This window comes from Euprymna scolopes, chromosome 31, assembly GCF_053919585.1.
Source record: "Euprymna scolopes isolate OS-2025 chromosome 31, ASM5391958v1, whole genome shotgun sequence".
Taxonomy (NCBI): Eukaryota; Metazoa; Mollusca; class Cephalopoda; order Sepiida; family Sepiolidae; genus Euprymna; species Euprymna scolopes.
This window is the reverse complement of record NC_136512.1, coordinates 38,645,990-38,663,878: the sequence shown is the minus strand read 5'-3', so window position 1 is coordinate 38,663,878 and position 17,889 is coordinate 38,645,990. Positions and strand designations below refer to the sequence as shown.

The following is a 17,889-nucleotide window of genomic DNA, read 5'->3' as shown; positions in this document are numbered from 1 at the left end:
CTCTTATCGATGCGCCTACCACGATTGCGACGTCATGAGCGGTCGAAATAACGCCTTTTATGCAATGTCGTTTACACGAGGTTTGAATTACTTGCAAAAAAATGTCAGCAAAAAACCGACTCTCCTTGTAGAAAACTGCTCAGTTGAGGGTGAAGGAATTAATGTTTTGTCCAATTTTTTTTTTGATATTTGTCATCTGAAGCGTCGAGCTACAAAAGGATACCAATCTCGTGAAAATCCGTCACCTCTGTCGAAAGTTTTAGGCATACATACATACATACATACATACATACATACATACATTTAAACAGACCGGTGGGATTTATATAATAGATGGTAGATTAAATTTTCATTTTATTTCAAGGAGAAGTTCTAAACGAACTCTATAGTGAAGAGGTGAGATTTTGCTGCTAGTTTGATGAGTCGAGGGTCAAATGATCCAGGATCAATTCATTTAAAATGGTGGATTTAATCCTCATTTTATTTTAAAGAGAAATTCGGAACATGAGCACTGTGGTAAATGGGGGGAATTTTGGTGCTAGTTGGATGATCGAGATTAAAATGGTAACATTCATATAAAATGAGTCAATTTTCATTTTCTTTCTACGAGAAATTCTTAACCTAATTGAACAAATGGCATTTTCTTTTTCAGTTGAGGGCTCTGGAAGTGGGACCGAATGTGATGAAAACAAATGCAAATATGGCGGGACCTGTGAGCTAACAGAAGGTAAAGATTACCGATGCACATGCAAGAACAGCTGTGATGCCATAAGGTATGCTAGAATTTCTTAATATTTTCCTTAAACTATGCCACTCCCTATTTTCTTTACTGCCTCTACATATAAAAATTTTTCATGCATGACGTTGCTTCTTATTGTTATGTATTGTGAAACCATAATTTTGTTTTATATATATATATATATATATATATATATATATATATATATATATATATATATATATATATATATAAGTGATGGGACGATTCCAAATTTTTTCCCAATTCCCATACAATTACCGATTCTGTGCTAAATTCCCGATTCCGACACAATTCCCGATTCCGATTCTTTATAAATCTCTAATTATTTTACTATAAAATAGTTATTTCCCCTGATTTTTGTAAAACACATATTAAATAAGTAGAAATTTTCCTAAACGTCAAAATACACTTATGGGGGATGATCTATCGACTTCAGCTTTATTGGCAATTTAAATATTCATTATTTTATCATTATTACCAGCAATGGGAGATTTTGGTTTAAACAAAATCAAATAAAAAAAAAAGACAATTAAAAGAATCTTTTTAGCATCGGAAAATAGGCATCAATTTTTCCGATTCCGATACCAATTCTCAAATCCTCCGATTTGTCCGATTCCCGATTCCGATTACTCGTCCCACCATTAATATATATACAAAAGATTTTGAAACATCAGTTGGAGATATTCATTGATTTAAAACCACCTGAACAGTGAGATTTTTTTTTTTTTTTTCTCACTGGTCTTCCAACTGAAACCAAATTCCCTTCTTTCCTCATTCGTTTCTTAGTTTTTAATTTATCATTCTGACGTTTCCTCTTAGAGGGTCAGACGATAAGGCCTTAAGGTAATTTTAATAATTTCACCTGCCCGTTTTTTTTTTTTGTTTTTTTGGTATTTAAATTAAATTATGTTTCCTCTGAAATTTCTCCTTCCATTTTGCTGTACCAAAGATTTACTTATATACAGTGATGATCATATTTATTGGCACGGTAAAATAAAAGTTAAATTTCGTCTAATAAATTCTAAAAAAGGGATTAAATTAAAGAAAATAACAAAGTATATTATGTATTTTTAACTGGCCTTTCCGATGCAGCAATCGGATTTTAGAAAAAATAAATAGCAAAGGAACAACAAACATAATTGAAAAATAACCCTTGTTCAAAATTATTGGCACGATTTATTTAATAATCAATTGTATAGCCTTTGGCCTTGATTACCTTCCTCAGTCGCTTTTCATAGTTTACAACCAAGTTGTTGCACTCTTCAGTAGTAATTTTAGCCCACTCTTCCTGACAATAATCCTCCAATTGAATAAGATTCTTAGGCTTCCTTTGCATTACCCTCAATTTTAATGTTCTCCATAAATTTTCAATTGGATTAAGGTCTGGGCTTTGTGATGGCCACTCCAAAACATTAATATGATTGTCCTCAAGCCATTTCTTAGTCAGTTTAGCCGAATGCTTTGGGTCATTATCTTGCATGAACCACCAACGACGACCAAGTGAGAGCTCTTTAGCAGAGTCTTTCAGGTTTTCATCCAATATTTTAACATAATCTTCCTTTTTTATGCTACCTGTGACCTTACCAAGTCGCCCTGGTCCAGAGGCAGCAAAGGATCCCCAAAACATCAAACTGCCTCCACCGTGCTTCACTGTGGGTATGGTGTTCTTAGGCAGGAAAGCTTCGCCAGATTTTCTGTAAATATAAGACACTTTATTATGGCCAAATAACTCTATTTTCGTTTCGTCAGTCCATAGAACACGTTTCCAGAATGCAACATCTTTATCAATATGACGTTTTGCAAAGGCTAGCCTTGCTTTCAGGTGCATAGGCTTCAATAAGGGAGTCTTTCTCGGACGACATGCTTTTAAACCAGCTCTCTTCAAAACTCTACCAACTGTATGTCGAGATACATTCACTCCAGAGGTGCTCTGTTCATCAACAATCTCCCCAACAGAGATCCTTGGGTTTTGTTTTACTTGTCGAACAATTTTCCGTTCATCTCTTGGGGAAAGAATCCTTTTTCTCCCTCTACCCTCTAAACTCATAACGTGGCCTTGCGATTTGAACTTGTTTATTATGGCTCTAACAGTAGATTTGGGAAGGTTTAGCTTCTTTGAAATCTTATCATAGCCCTCCCCATTGGTATGGCATGCTACAACAAGCTTCCTGACGTCTTCGCTGTGTTCCTTAGTTTTAACCATGGCGATTGAAAATTATAATTTAGTCACTTATAATAGTTTAAATAAATCGCTATCTAAAAATTATCTGAAAAAAATTATTCACTGAATTAGCGTTAAACAAGCATAATATGGCTATAAAAAAGGTCAGAAAGCACGTAAACCGGAAATTGATTGATATTATACTGATACTAAAAGAAAAACAAAGCCGTTCCAATAATTTTGAACAAGGGTTTTTTGCAATTATGTTTGTTGTTCCTTTGTTATTTATTTTTTCTAAAGTCCGATTGCTGCATCGGAAAGGCCAGTTAAAAATACATAATATACTTTGTTATTTTCTTTAATTTAATCCCTTTTTTAGAATTTATTAGACAAAATTTAACTTTTATTTTACCGTGCCAATAAATATGATCATCACTGTATATATATATATATATATATATATATATATATATATATATATATATATATATATATTATTATAACGTTATATTCCTATCCGTTTTCTTGTTTGTTCACTAATATGTACAAAATGTACTCTTTTTATGTCAGCATATATATAATATTTATTCAAAGGAAATATGTCTCCAAGAAGTAACCTCGTTTTCATATCACATTAAAGAAAATAGAAAAGAAAGAACCATGTTATGAATTATTTGGTGTAATACAATTGTTTTAATTGTTCTATTTAGAAATATTATTTAATCTTGATTTATGTAATTTATTTTTAATTTTAAGCCATTTTTAATTTAATTTATTTTCAATTATTATTAGTCAGCACAAGTTGCATTTAAACCGGAAGTAAGTTTATTTAAGCTATGAGTGTTATTTCGCCTAAAAGCTATTGGAGTTATTTCCTGTTCGATTTTCATAGAGAAAGATGGGTGTGTTTTATGCACCTCAAAATCCAACGTGTGATCCACTTTCAGGAAAAAGTTATGATATTCTGTATATCTTAAATAATATGTAACCAAACCCTCTGCCCAGCAATATGTTTCACTCTGGTAACGCTGGTACAGCGAGCACACACACACACACACACACACACCCACACCCACACACACACACACACACACACTATATATATATATATATATATATATATATATATATATATATATATATACCCAAATATATATGTGTTTATGTGTGTTTGTATCAGAGTGTGGACGTGCGTATGGGTGCGATATGCAAATACCAAACCGTGTGCGAAATGACGTCACGGTAAGGGAAAAGAAAAAAAAAACTATAAAAAGGAAAGAAGAACGTTCAAGAAAACAGAAGTTCAGAGAGAAGGAACACGATTACGTTTTATTCGGGAAAATAAATGCTGTTGTTAAAAAAACGGAGTCCAGTTATTACTGGTCATGTGTTCTTTGCGATATACTCTGCTACAATGGGTTGGGTCATGAGTGTCTATATGTTAACGCGTATGTAAACGTGTGTAACTTTACATATATAGAAACAGATAGATAGATAGATAGATAGATAGATAGATAGATAGATAGATAGATAGATAGATAGACATAAATTGCTTTTACTCTATCATTATTGTTATCATTCCCTGCGGAAAACTTCATGACTTGAAGCTTGTAATCCATCATCATATAAATAAGATTTTATTTTTAGCTGTGAATTTTCCGAGGAATTTTCCCACTATATCAGGTGCCTTTGAGATGCTTTTCCATGCAAAGGTTATTGAATAAATTATGGGCCCTTCATCTACTGACATTCTCCTTAACCTGCTAAAGGCAATATCTGTGGCATCGCTCATTCGACCAAAAAGTCTGCGGAGAAACTATAATGTCTTATGTTGTATTCTGTTTCTTTTTTCATCGAACCAACTCTTTCTTATGTCTTATATCTATTTAGTTGATAAGAACAATATATATATATATATATATATATATATATATATATATATATATGCATGTATGTATATCTGTGTGTATTACAGAAGATTATCACATCAGTATCGTTAGTTTCAAATCAACAAGCGATCAACAAATTACTGACTCTCCTCTGCCGATGTGGTTTGAAAAATGACAAATTACACGTTATGATCATTAGAATTTGCCAGATGAAGGTCGAACGACAGCATTACGAATATGCATGCGTAACGTAATAGCTATTTGTTCATGTTTTAAGTTTTAGCCTTGCAGCAAACATGTCTTCATTGCTCAGGCATTAAAGTTAAAGGAAAAAGTGAATTGTAATCTAAACGTTTTGGTTTCGATTCTCGGTGGTAGATACTTCAAATGGAGACTTTTCAAAATGAAAAAAACTCAGCATGTAAGGTGGAGCTTGAGTATAATAAGAAAATTGTCGACAAAATAAATACTGGTGTATATAAATTTATCAGTTTAAATAAGGATAGGGCATCGATAGGAAATCTCCAAATACTTATCCTTTCTATAATTTACACAATTCAATCAATCCCCCGGACCCCTCCCCTACCCATGCCTTTTTCTCCCTTCTATTCTCAGATATTTTAAGGTTTACCTGCTAATGTTTCCTTCTTAATGTACCTAAGCAAGATGTTACATTCCCTTATTGTGTAACCTTGCTCCTTCTCTCCTCTTCTGATGAGCTTCGAAATACCTAGGTATTAAGATCATCTATAAAGTCTACCACCATCGATGTTCTATCCTTATTTGAACTGATAAATATATTTATATGCACCAGAATATATTTTGCTTTCAATTGCAGTATATGCGACGGCATCACTGACAAATCTATTGAATTAAAAATTCTGTTTGATAATTAACCTCTTCGTCTGCTTCCACAATAGTGTTGACGGACTTGTACGTGACTATCTCACTTTAAATGTTAAGCGGAATAATATTGTTAAGTTCATGGACATCTTTGTTCTTGGCTGCAAGAATAGCTCGTTCACCTAGCCAACTGGGATTCATATAATTAATTTGCATATCTGGAAATACCTTTTTAACCAATTCTTCTTTTGATGTCATTAAATTACAGAAGGCATGAGGCAATGAAATTCGCCCTGAAGTCAGATTAGCCGACACTTCTCCGTTTCAGAATTTCCAACAATAGTTGTGAAAATATCTCTGCTGATCAATCGTTTAGCAGCTGAACATGCATATTTGTAATGTCTCCAAAAAGTAGAATATTTGAGGCAAGCATTTATTTCATCTGCTAAGGTTGATCAACGAATTGCAGGTAATGTTTGCCTAAAATTTTCTGCAAGCAATATTACTACATTTCCAAATGGTCTGTTATTGCAATGATCGATAAAGTGCCTTGAGTGGTCTTTCATTGTGCATTCATCCCAAACAAAAAGTTTGCATTTGCTGGAAGTTTCGGAAATGTTGCACATTGTAGTTTCAATAAATTGCATGGCGAATGGTAATTTCGATGAAGAATGAGCAGTTGATAGTAATGCTGCGGCTACTCCGGATAATGCAAAACCTAAAGGTATGCCATTCTGCGATGAAATAGCTGCTAAAATCAATTTATTTAGGAAGGTTTTACCAGTTCCTCCTGGCGCATTTAAGAAAACGGATTTCTTCAATTGCGTTATTCAGAATCTATATTATTTGACAGTAAATGTTTCTTTGCTCACGTGTTATTTTATGCATATATTTGATTGCATGTAAAAAAAACCATCAACCAGTGTTGTAATTTTGTTCACAATGAAATTCCACATCAAGTAAAATAGCAACAGATTGATTTCGTAATGTCATTTCCACTTGACTGAGAATTTGTTTACCATATCTAAGCACAATTTTTTTAATCATTATCAATGTTTCATAAGAGATTTTTGCTAAAAAATCCACGTAGTTATTTGCATTTTCATTGCGTCTTTGATGAAAATATCTTCAGCCTTGTGTGATTTATATGTCTTCCATAACTCTGTTGGAAATGAGGAATACCAAGTGGTCAATATGATTGCAAACAATGCACGAATTTGAATAGGGTGTTATGTTTTGCACATCAATACTGCAGAGCTCCCAGTGTCCATCATTTTCCAATAAATTCAGAGCTTGACATGCATTGTGAAAAGTGGCATGTGCAATGCCAGTGACAACTTTCAATTGCTGGAATAACGTTGGAACAGGAACATTTACCAACAGCATGCGAAGAAAGAAACATCCATCTTGATTGGGATAAATAGTGTACAGTCTGCCTATTGTGGATCCTTTGAATATGCCTTGATGTCCTTTGACTAATTCTCCTCATTTGCGTCTTTCAAAGCGTATTGAATATGTTTTCTACTCCCATTCCATATGTAATACATAGGCATTTCCGAATAGGGTAGCGTTTTCATAAATGTATCAATTTGACATAATGTGAAAAGAACCGTAAATGTTGTAGACGGTAGATTCAAAGCTATTTGATGCATATTTGAAGCAGTTAAGTAAATGCATTGTCCATTTCCTAGATGCATTGCTAAGTGAACAATAGCTGGATTTCATTCATGATTGGGAAATGAAGGAATTCGAAATACAGCGTCATTGCTGCCAATGTTTCTTCCAGCTTGATAGTGTGCAATTTCGTTGATATCTATGACTATGATATTCCTATCATTTCTTTGTGTTTGCAAGCCAAAAACAATAAGCAGAAAACTTTTTAATGAACGCTCACCAAAAACAAATGTTAAAGAAAGGAAAAAATATTTAGTAAACCGACAAAATATATGGTATATTGATAATGAAAAAAAAAATTAAGGATAAGTTTTATGTGTAAAAAAAAAAAATGAATAGAAAACTTTTTATAGAACGTGTGTCATTTAAGCCCACCAAAGAAAAGACGTTAAAACAGAAAAAAATATTTAGTAAATCCACAAAATAAATAAAATATTAATAATGAAAAAAAAAATAAGAATAATTTTTGTATGAAAAACAAATTAACGAACAACTTTGTAAAGAAAGTCTGTTGTTTTAGCCTACCACAAAAAAAAAAAGTTCAAAAAAGGGAAAAATAAATGGGATATCAGTAATGAAAAAGTTTAAGGATAAGTTTTATATGGGAAATGCCTCGATCATATTTAAAACTATAGAGACTGGGAAGCCCCTCCCCTCACGTACTTAATAAAATCGATTTCATAGCGATTTTTAAGAATGGTTAACAGAAAATTAAACAAATTAAAATTAAACAAATAGTCACCATGTGATAAAAGCCACTTTTCGACCTGGATGAGTTTTGTTTATGTTTTAAAGTATTTTCAAGCGCTTTTATTTATTTTTCATCTTAAATTGCGAGTATGTGGATATCAATAACCTTTAGATTTTCGAGAAAAAAAAAACAGTATATCAAATTTTTACCTGCTGAATTCCAAACGAAATCTCCAGATGGAGCAGGAAAGCCGTTAAATTGGCAACAATACTGCTACGTTCATTATCGCTCAGCTATTTTCAGGAAAAATCGACTTAGCAAAAACAAAATATATATTTTTCACAATAAGTTTATAAAAACATGCTCATATCCGATTAAAATGATATAGTATTTTTTTTAATCCGTGAAGCAGTTCTTTAGATTAGTGGTTAGTAACAAACGAACAGATATATTTGAATTTATATAGATATAGTTTGAGTATTACGTTAGCAAAAAAACTAGTGCTCGATTATAAATCATACAATCGACAAATATATGTTATTTTATTTAAATAATATGCCATCCTGTGTCTGCTGGAGATACCCAGGTTTCGTCATTTCGATTAAGTAGAAATTCGGAAAACTTACAACAATTGTCAGTCTCCTTCTAAAGAAACCTGACGACTCCATCACATTTGTTGAATAAGCCAGATCTTTTTACTAGTTCCTGCCTAACCCGAGGGATGAAACCTGGGTATTCCCAGCTGATGCAGTAATGCATATATTTAAATAAAATAATTATATATAATGCTATGAAAGCCAGTCTCTCAAAATTTGAATACAACCGATTCAGTCAGAACATCTTTCAAATGCCAAATGCTCAATATTCTTTCGATAGAGCTTTTTAACAATAATAAATAATAACTGTGGCTTATCTAAACAGTTCGCTGCAAATGCATGGGTAGATTGTTCTCGTCTCGCCAGTTCTGGCCAGGTTGAAGTCTTAAGCAAGTTTCTATTTAATCTTAGTTAGTATCACCTGTAGTGAGGACTAGTCTGAGTAGGTGGCCAATAATAATCAAGTGGTTTAGAGCATTGAGCGTCAGTATAATTGGCTTATATAAATATATTAGATCATCAGAGTTAAGCTACATTGAGTCTGGACGGTATCAGATTGGTTACCATTAGGCAGTACTAAGCCTTATTTGTGGAAAAAGGTTGAAAAATCTCTACGAGAACTTCCAAACCTAATGTTGTTATCTTCTTTGGCTAGAGTATGCATACAATTTGGAGCCACTTTCACTTTTGCAGGTAGCCGGTTTAATCCCCCTCGAATGAATGCAGTTTTGTTTCATTTCATAGTGTGTATTGAACCTACAATGTCAAGTACACTACATTTGCTGAGAATAATACTAACGATGAGAACAATCATCCAAAAAATTCAAATGAGACGAAGTATAAATATTTAAAGATTCTGATAAACTCTGTATTTGTTCTTTTTCATTTATTCTTAGCTTCTTATATCCATCGATATCACTTGATTCTTTATATATCACACATGATCCTTTGCATATAACATTTCATCCATTGTATATTTAGATAATATAAACAAGCCAGAGAACAAATATCTTGATTCAAATCTTATGAGAGAAGATTTGCATGGAGTTTACTTTAATCATCCACTTTCTTACTGCTTACTCGTCAAAGTTTCTCAGATAGAAAGTTTCAGAACAGATTTTTTTTATATTGGATGTTAAACTAAGCCCTAATCTTTCATTCCTCATTTCATAACACCAAGATCTTATGTAGGATATGAAAAGAAACTGGAATCTTTTGACGATCTCCATTATTCCAGTAATTATAAGAGAAACTCAAGAAAAAGAATTTCAAAAATAACCTGGCAAGTGCCAAACAGATAAAATCTTCAAAATCTTAAAAACCAGTTGGAATGCATGAAAAAGTGGGTGAATGTTTGGCATCCAGTACGATACTCCATCTCGAGTTTGAACAAAATGATAAGAAAATTGAAAAAGTATTTCCCAGTACTAGGACTTATACTTTGGTCATCACTAATATTTTGCAAGCCACTGCACTTGATCCTTTGTAGATTAAGATGATATAGAGAGGCCAGAGAACAAATATCTTGGTTCAGATCTATACAAAAGGAAATTTAGATGGTGTTTAAATTAATCCTATGTCTTACTTTCTCAAACTTTCTTGGATTGAAGGTTCCAAATTCTTGACAGGAAATTTACATTGAATACAAACCAGTGTATCCATAATATATCAAAGAAACTTGTTTACATACATTATTTAATTGATCTTCTAAACACCCTGTCTATTTTGTCGTTCAATTATTATCATCATCTTGTATCCAACAAGATCACCCTTGATCTTGTACATATTTAGATTACTAAAACAAGTTAGCTAATATTTTGGTTGAAATCTTGTGAACAAAGATTTACATGGGGTTTGACTTAATCATGTTCCTTACTTCTCAAAGTTTTCAGCTAGCAGGTTCAAAATTCTTGAGAGGAAGTTTACATTGAATACAAACCAAGATGGTCGCGTATGTGTCGGTCAGTTCTTCTGCAATCTCACGGTGTGTTTCCAGCAAGATCTTATATCATTTTGCTGCAAGTGATTTATGGCGATTCTTTTGGCATCTCTCTGCTTTCTAATTCTTGAATGGCCTCAACACATAACCTGGTCGATTCATCTTTTAGATCTTCCGCAGAACATGCAAGAAAGATGATTAAAGCTTATGTGTTCTGCACACACGCACACGCGTCACTTTTGAACATATTTGATCAAGCCATAACTAAATCACAACTTTTGCAAAACAAGAGTTAGGATCAGTGAATACTGCTAAAACTTTGCATTTCATTTCTAATATACTCTACTAGAGAAAACTTGAATACCTAATAGAGAGAACTTGAACATCTACTCGACACTATCACTGAGTGTCTAACGTGTCTCTACACGGATTTGTCAGGACAACCTGGCATGAAATTTGTAAGAATTGAAATTGATTTGACTTACCGGGGGTGGGTCGGGGGGAAGAAAAGACACTGAATTGCTGTTTTGCCGTTACTGAAAAACTGGGTATCTATTTCCTACTAAGTTAAATAGACATTCTAATCTCGTTGGAAATCACGTTGGAATTCTCACCACTGAGAGTTAGTATGTATAAAAGGAGTTGTCTCACTACGAGTTAGTGATTAGTTAAGAAGCTAGTTACCTAGCTTGCTAGTCGGTTGGCGTCTCTTAGACTGATTATCTCGTTACTGTTGTTCGGCAAACGTTACCTGTTAATTGTTACCTTTACAAGAAAAGAAAAGACTGCTTGTAAGCAACGTCACCATTTCATTGCAAGCCCTTACTGCCTTTTCTTACCCCACCCCTCTTCTTGTTGGTGAAATAATCCCGACAAATTACTTTTACAAGTAAATCTATATTGACTAAATATTTAAACTAACATAATGAAGCCCAAATAAGATCCACTCGGTCTGGCTAGCCTACACTAAATTATATAAAGAATGATGCACCTTCTTAAAGTGCTGTTGCTAAGTTTGATACTCCATTAGATTAGATAAATACTTGTCCTAGAATTCAGTAAAGCAAAGAGATCACAAGGCATAACAGAAGTTACTGATGAGTTGGGGAAAAGAAAATTAATGTTCTTAAACACTTTACTCACAACATTTAACAGCTAAAGAAAACTTTAATAGAATATTCAAATATCTATGTATCTCAAATGGAGATCAGGTATTAGCCCCAGGAAAAAGCCGTTTGATTTCTGAGAACTTCTACTGAAATAAAATGAAACAAATACAGATATACTTAGTGGCGATAACTGTGGTTGGACTGATCCAGCAGGCTGTAGAGCCCAGTATTTTTAGGAAGAAAAAATGTCAGATATAGCTCCGGAATCATTTTTATCATTTTTTTTTTATTTAATGTTATGAAGACAAAGTTCCTTTCCTTTAACAATTATAAGTAACCTAACCAACCAACAATTGCCATGGTTGAGAGTACTCTTTCTGGGTTAAACATTCACCAACAACATGAACTGGAATAAATACATAGAAGATACTGACTAGTTTGCTGCAAAGAAAATGATCTCTCTCTCTCTCTCTCTCTTTCTCTCTCTCTCTCTCTCTCTCTCTCTCTCTCTCTCTCTCTCTCTCTCTCTCTCTCTCTCTCTACCGGGCTAATAAACTTTCCACACCAGTATACTATATTTCTATAAAACCACCATTCGCTCATGCATGGAGTATTGTTATTGTATATAGACTAGTACACCAACCACTAGTCGCTCTCTCTACGATTGAGTGCAAAAAAGGGATCACTAATGCGATAGATTTCTCCCTGTCACATCACTGTAGTCTTACATCCTGTTTTATTTTTATATTTACTTCCACGAAATTACTTTTATTACTGCACTATTCTGCTATACTTAATGCTCAGTTTAGTTTATTGTTCAATTTCTAGCTAATGTACTATCTTTCAATGCTCTGTTAAGATGGGGTAGTGGACCGCCTTCGCAGGCATTACCTCCTTTTTTGATGATGAGGAGTGTATTTTTTTCTCATGAAACAATCCTTTCAGATATTAATTCTTGTTCTTCCGTCATGATACTATTCTCCCAGGCATTATCTCCGTTTTATTTTTGGTTGGATGAGGGTAATGTAGAATATGTTCATTTGTCATGATACCATTCTCCCAGGCATTACGTCCTCCTTTAAAGGATAGTATGTTCGTTTGCTGATACCATTCTGCTAGTCATCACCTCATCTTTGAGGGAAGGAGTAATGCAGTATATGTTCGTGTGTCATGAGACCGTCTTCCCAGCCTAGCAAATATAGGCAGTCAAGGGAGGAGGGGGGGGGCTCATATAGTTGCTGGTAACAGAAATTGTGAATCTTCATATTCTGAAATAAAACGAAAAATCTTTCAATATAAAACAGGAGGAATTTGTTGAAGATCTTGTGAACTTTTAATCTTGTATTCTCGCCGCTTGTTTTTTTTTTAGTCTTGCAGAATTTATATCCAAGATGAAGATTCTTATCAGAAGCAACTGATGTTCCATCTGCTTGGCAGTGAAAACAAACAAAAGGCCTTCGAGTTCGACATTTCTGATTTCTTTATGAATATGGAACCGTCTTCGAAAGATAAGAGTCATTCAACAAGAGACATTTTTTCCAACCCTTCAATACTAGTCATGTCAACAGTTCGATAAATTCTTCAGTTTGTCACAGCATCAATCTTAATCAAATGTTAATACAGTTAGTCTGTAACATTTTATACATCACATTTACTATTTCAGTAATTCCTGGTATTTGGACAATTAATCAGAATTGGGAATCGGTAAATCTCAACTTTTTGCAGTATCGGAATCAGTATTGGAATCAGTATCGGAATCAGTATTGGAATCAGTATCGGAATCAGTATTGGAATCAGTATCGGAATCAGTATCGGAATCAGTATTGGAATCAGTATCGGAATCAGTATCGGAATCAGTATTGGAATCGGAAACATTTTAACTTTATAATCGTTTTCAAAAAAACTGTTCTTTTAATTTGCTTTTAACTTACTTTTAAATTGTTGGTTCAAGTGAAAAATGTAAATGAATATCTCACAATGATTTTATTAAACTCTTCGATATAACACACAATCAAATCAGTCTGTGATTATTTTAGAATTAGACATTTCTGATTTCTTTACTTTCTAAAAAGCTAGTCAAGAATATAAATCTTTGATCTTAGTAAATGTAGAACAGTTGAAGTAGCAGGTTCACTTTATAGAGGAAGGTCAAGGAAAACATAGAATGATGAACTTGAGAGGAAGCGAAATTAATGAAGATATGGCCAGAGAGAGGATAGTCTGGAAGTTAATTTCTAAAAGCTATCCTATAATTGCTAGCAGATAAAATAGACGTTAAACCGATGATGATAATGATGATGAGTATGTTAACATAAGATTTTCTAATTCATCTACTTCCATTTAACAACTATGCTGATTAATAAAGAGTTAAAACTCAAGAAGTCACTCAACTTTAAGCCAGTTTATTTCTTTTGCAAATTACTTAAGATTTGTACATGGACATGGCTGATGGGATGAGAGCATGCTACTTGTTTGCTTGTTACTTGTTTCGGCTATCACCATTGATCAGTTGAGCTGGTTCCACTCATTGCATTAGTCACATTTCGAATTGCAGCTGACCATGCCCAATAATCCGATATCGCAGCAGCCATAAGCGTGAGCACTTTGCGGTTCCAGCGACGTAGACCGTAGATGTGAGGACCCAAAATCAACTTGGAGTCTTGTTTCACCGTCTTGATCCAAGTCTTCTGCTGTCCACCACGACGTTTCTTCCCGCCTTGCAGCGGGGCCGGGTTGATGGCTTCATGGATGACATCACCCAGTCAATGACAAAGCGTATCGCCAAATCAGCATAGATGGTGTAGAGTATGCTACTCCTGTGGATTGGGATTAAACAAAAGGTTCCATTCAAAATTCCGTGCAGATTCCCATGTTTAATAGAAAGTTTTCTAGGTTCGACAAGATACACAAAGGTCGGAAGTTACATCAGGCAACACATTGTGTAAATAACACTCAAGATGAGAATAGTAGTCCAAAGAATGAGAATAATCAATCTTCATCCCTAAAATTCAGAAACAAAATAGACGTGCGTTTCAATAGGTCCCTAATTACTTACCTTCATATGGGGGTAAAATTATTTTGTACACTTCATCATAACTTAGATATTGCGGTATGACGTCATAATGGACATGACATTGCCTCGGATGGTAGCTAGACAGATGTGCTGTAAAATCCAAGCAGTCTCTCAGGGCTCGTTTATCCAATATCCTATATGAATCATGAAGAATATCTCAAATTTGGTTAGAAAACGAAACAGTCAATTCGCAAACTGTATTTGTCATTTTATTCTGGTTGAAGTGAACTGAATTGCAGTGCCAGGATTGATTGCAGATTCTGCAATTGCTGACATTTTAATAGGGTTGAAGCAAGTAGAATGCTATATAAGTGGCTTTTCAGCTTGAAATTCAACATGTGCCATGCCGTCGATTTGGCGCTCATCACTTCTGTCTTGATCAACTGACTCAAAAATTAAAATATTTTCTTGGGGGGGGGGTCAGTAATTCTTTTCTTTTTTTATTTACTAATGATTCACCATTTATCGAGGCTTAAAGCTACTCGAGGATACATGTTAATGAGATGGATAGATTGTCAACTGAATAATGATGAGTTTCTGGATCCATCACTCGTACAGTTAAACTTTAAGATTTTTAGTTTCTTTGTAGACATAATCTACACAGCTCATCTAAAGTCCTACAGACCTTAGTCAACCTTAATATTTTGATAATGAAATGAATACAATTTAATGCCTCATTGTTTATCATGTTTCTGATTATTTAAGATGAGGATCGATAATTTGTATTTTTTGCATTATTCGGGCTATTGTTCTCATCTTGACTGTTATTTTCACAACGTTTAATTCAATGTAACCTATGACCTTATTCAGGTACCTTGTCAAACTTGGGAATCTACACGAAATTTAAAACGGAACCCTTTATTTAATTCATGGGAGTAGCATGCTCTCGTTCAATCAATCATGACTGGGTAGAAGTTTTTTGAGAGTTATTCAAACTAAGGATTGAACCATCGACCTCCAGAGTGTGACACACAATTGAATTTTAACAAATATTTTATTCGCTATGCCACAGTCCTTCAGTTGAAGTGTTTATTATATTTGACAAGTGTTTATTTTATTTAAAGATTTTGCAGCTCTCCGGGAAGCAATTTGCCGGCAACGTGTTCCATAGATGAGAAAATCTAGGAAAGAAACTCTGTGCATGGATATTTCGTTTATTCACTTTTTTGTTTGTTTATCTCTCTCTCTCTCTCTCTCTCTTTTCCTCACAGGTCTCGTGTATGTGGCTCTGATGGAAGAACATATTCAAATGAATGCTTAATGAAATTGGAATCCTGTAACCTACAGATGGAAATCAGCTCTGTATCAATCGAGAATTGTGAAGGTTTGTAGACTAATTGGTTTTATTTTGTTAATTGCTAAGTTTTAAACTCAAAGATTAAAACATTTTTTAAAAAAACTTTTGGTTATTCCAAACAAGGTATATTGCCACTGAAGTGCAGGGAGTTACTGAGATAGGGGCCAGATTTATAAAAGAAGATAACCTGGATGCAGAGTTAAGCAGCAAGATGCTTCTTCATATTACATTTAAATTTCTGCATGTTTTTATGGTCGGTTAAACTACGAGCAGGAAGGGAATTATAAAAGCAAGCAGTTCTGGCTGGTTAGTTTTTAAGTAGTGGGTGTATTTGTGTGTGTGTGTGTGTGTGTGTGTGTGTGTGTGTGTGTGTGTGTGTGTGTGTGTGTGTGTGTTTATATGCGGAGAATATAGCATCATAAAAGTGGGGTGTAAAATATTTTATTTGTCAGTTAATAGTCAAAATGGATTATTTTTTTTTTACTTTTGTTTATCCCAAACAACTGTGATAGGAACTAGATTTACAGGGTTAACCTGACTGGAGAGTTGGGAAAAAGATGTTTGTTCACATTACATTTAAGTTTCTTCATGTTAGTGCTGTTGGGGAGCACAGAGAAGGAAAGAATTGTGAAGGTACATCATTCGAGGAAGCAAGCTATTATTACTGTTTCCCGATTGGATTCTTGCTCCTTGTTACGACCAAGCCAACATGCAGAAATTTAGATGGAATAGACAAACATCTTGCTGCACAACTTCACTTAGATTGCTTTCCTACGAATCTAGCTCCTATCACTGTAATCCCTGATGTTTCAATAGCAATATGCCTTGCTTATGGAGAATAAAAGTAAAAAACAAGAAAATAAAACGCAAGCTAATTGTCTTGGCAACGCATTGGAGTATACAGAGGAACAGTTGCTAGTGTGATTGCAAGACTTATGAGTGGATGGTGTAGGTTCAGGGAATTTCTTCCATTACTAACCAGCAGAGCATTATCACTATATATTAATGAAAGAGACTAGCAGGCATGTATACGCAATGTGATGATGTATGGAAATGAAGCCTGGCCAGTGAGAATTGAAGACATGCGTTGCATGGAAATAAATAATGTGAAAATAATACGATGGATGTGTAATGTGAGTTTTAAAGACAGGCTTAGATATGATGAATTCAAAATAAAACTACATCTGAACAGTATATGTAGGTGTGTGCAGAACAGGAGATTTCATTGGTATCATTACATTGAAAGAATAGAGGAGAGTGTAAAAAATTGATGTAGTAGGATAATTAGCTAGATAATCCCAATGAAAACATGGAAGGAAACGATAAGACTGTAGTTGAGAAAAAGAGGGATATATAAAAGTCTGATCAGAGATAGATTAGTTTTGAAATCTGTTTCTAAAAGTCCTTCAACGTCTGACATATAAAATGGATGATAACGATGAAGATGTCTGTGAGAAGAAAGCCAGAAAAATAGATACAACAATATTTTTTGTGCAACGTAAGAAATTCTTGTTTCTATCTTTCAGATCTGGAAGAGGAAGAATTTTGTGATGGGAACATGCCGCTTGTCAACCCCCTGACGGGCCATGATTACAATTGCCTAAATAATAAGAATATATGTCCTCCGGGAAGTTATTGCCATAAGCGATCAATGCTTGCAAAATGTTGCATTGTAGGTAAGTAACGGATCCGATATCTTTTTATGAAATTTCTTTAGAGTATGCAAGTTTCCTTGTGTTTCTGACACCAAGTGGAAAAAAAATGTGTAAGAAACTGAGAAAATTATTTTTTATTTTGCCAATTTCAGTCAGATTTTTGTTTTTGTTGTTGCTAACTTAATAATTAGGAAGGAAGAGC

At 34.0% G+C, this 17,889-nt stretch overlaps 1 protein-coding gene across 13 annotated transcripts in view; it reads left to right on the top strand.

Moving 5' to 3' along the window:
• The window catches only part of LOC145255699 (agrin-like), a 2,182,525-nt gene that overhangs the window by 2,024,687 nt on the left and 139,949 nt on the right, over positions 1-17,889 (top strand). For all 13 annotated transcript variants that reach the window (XM_080114282.1, XM_080114279.1, XM_080114278.1 and 10 more), the window contains 3 exons: positions 653-773; positions 15,947-16,059; positions 17,559-17,708. In XM_080114282.1, the coding sequence (XP_079970408.1) occupies positions 653-773; positions 15,947-16,059; positions 17,559-17,708 (384 nt within the window). The remainder of the gene's footprint in view (positions 1-652; positions 774-15,946; positions 16,060-17,558; positions 17,709-17,889) is intronic.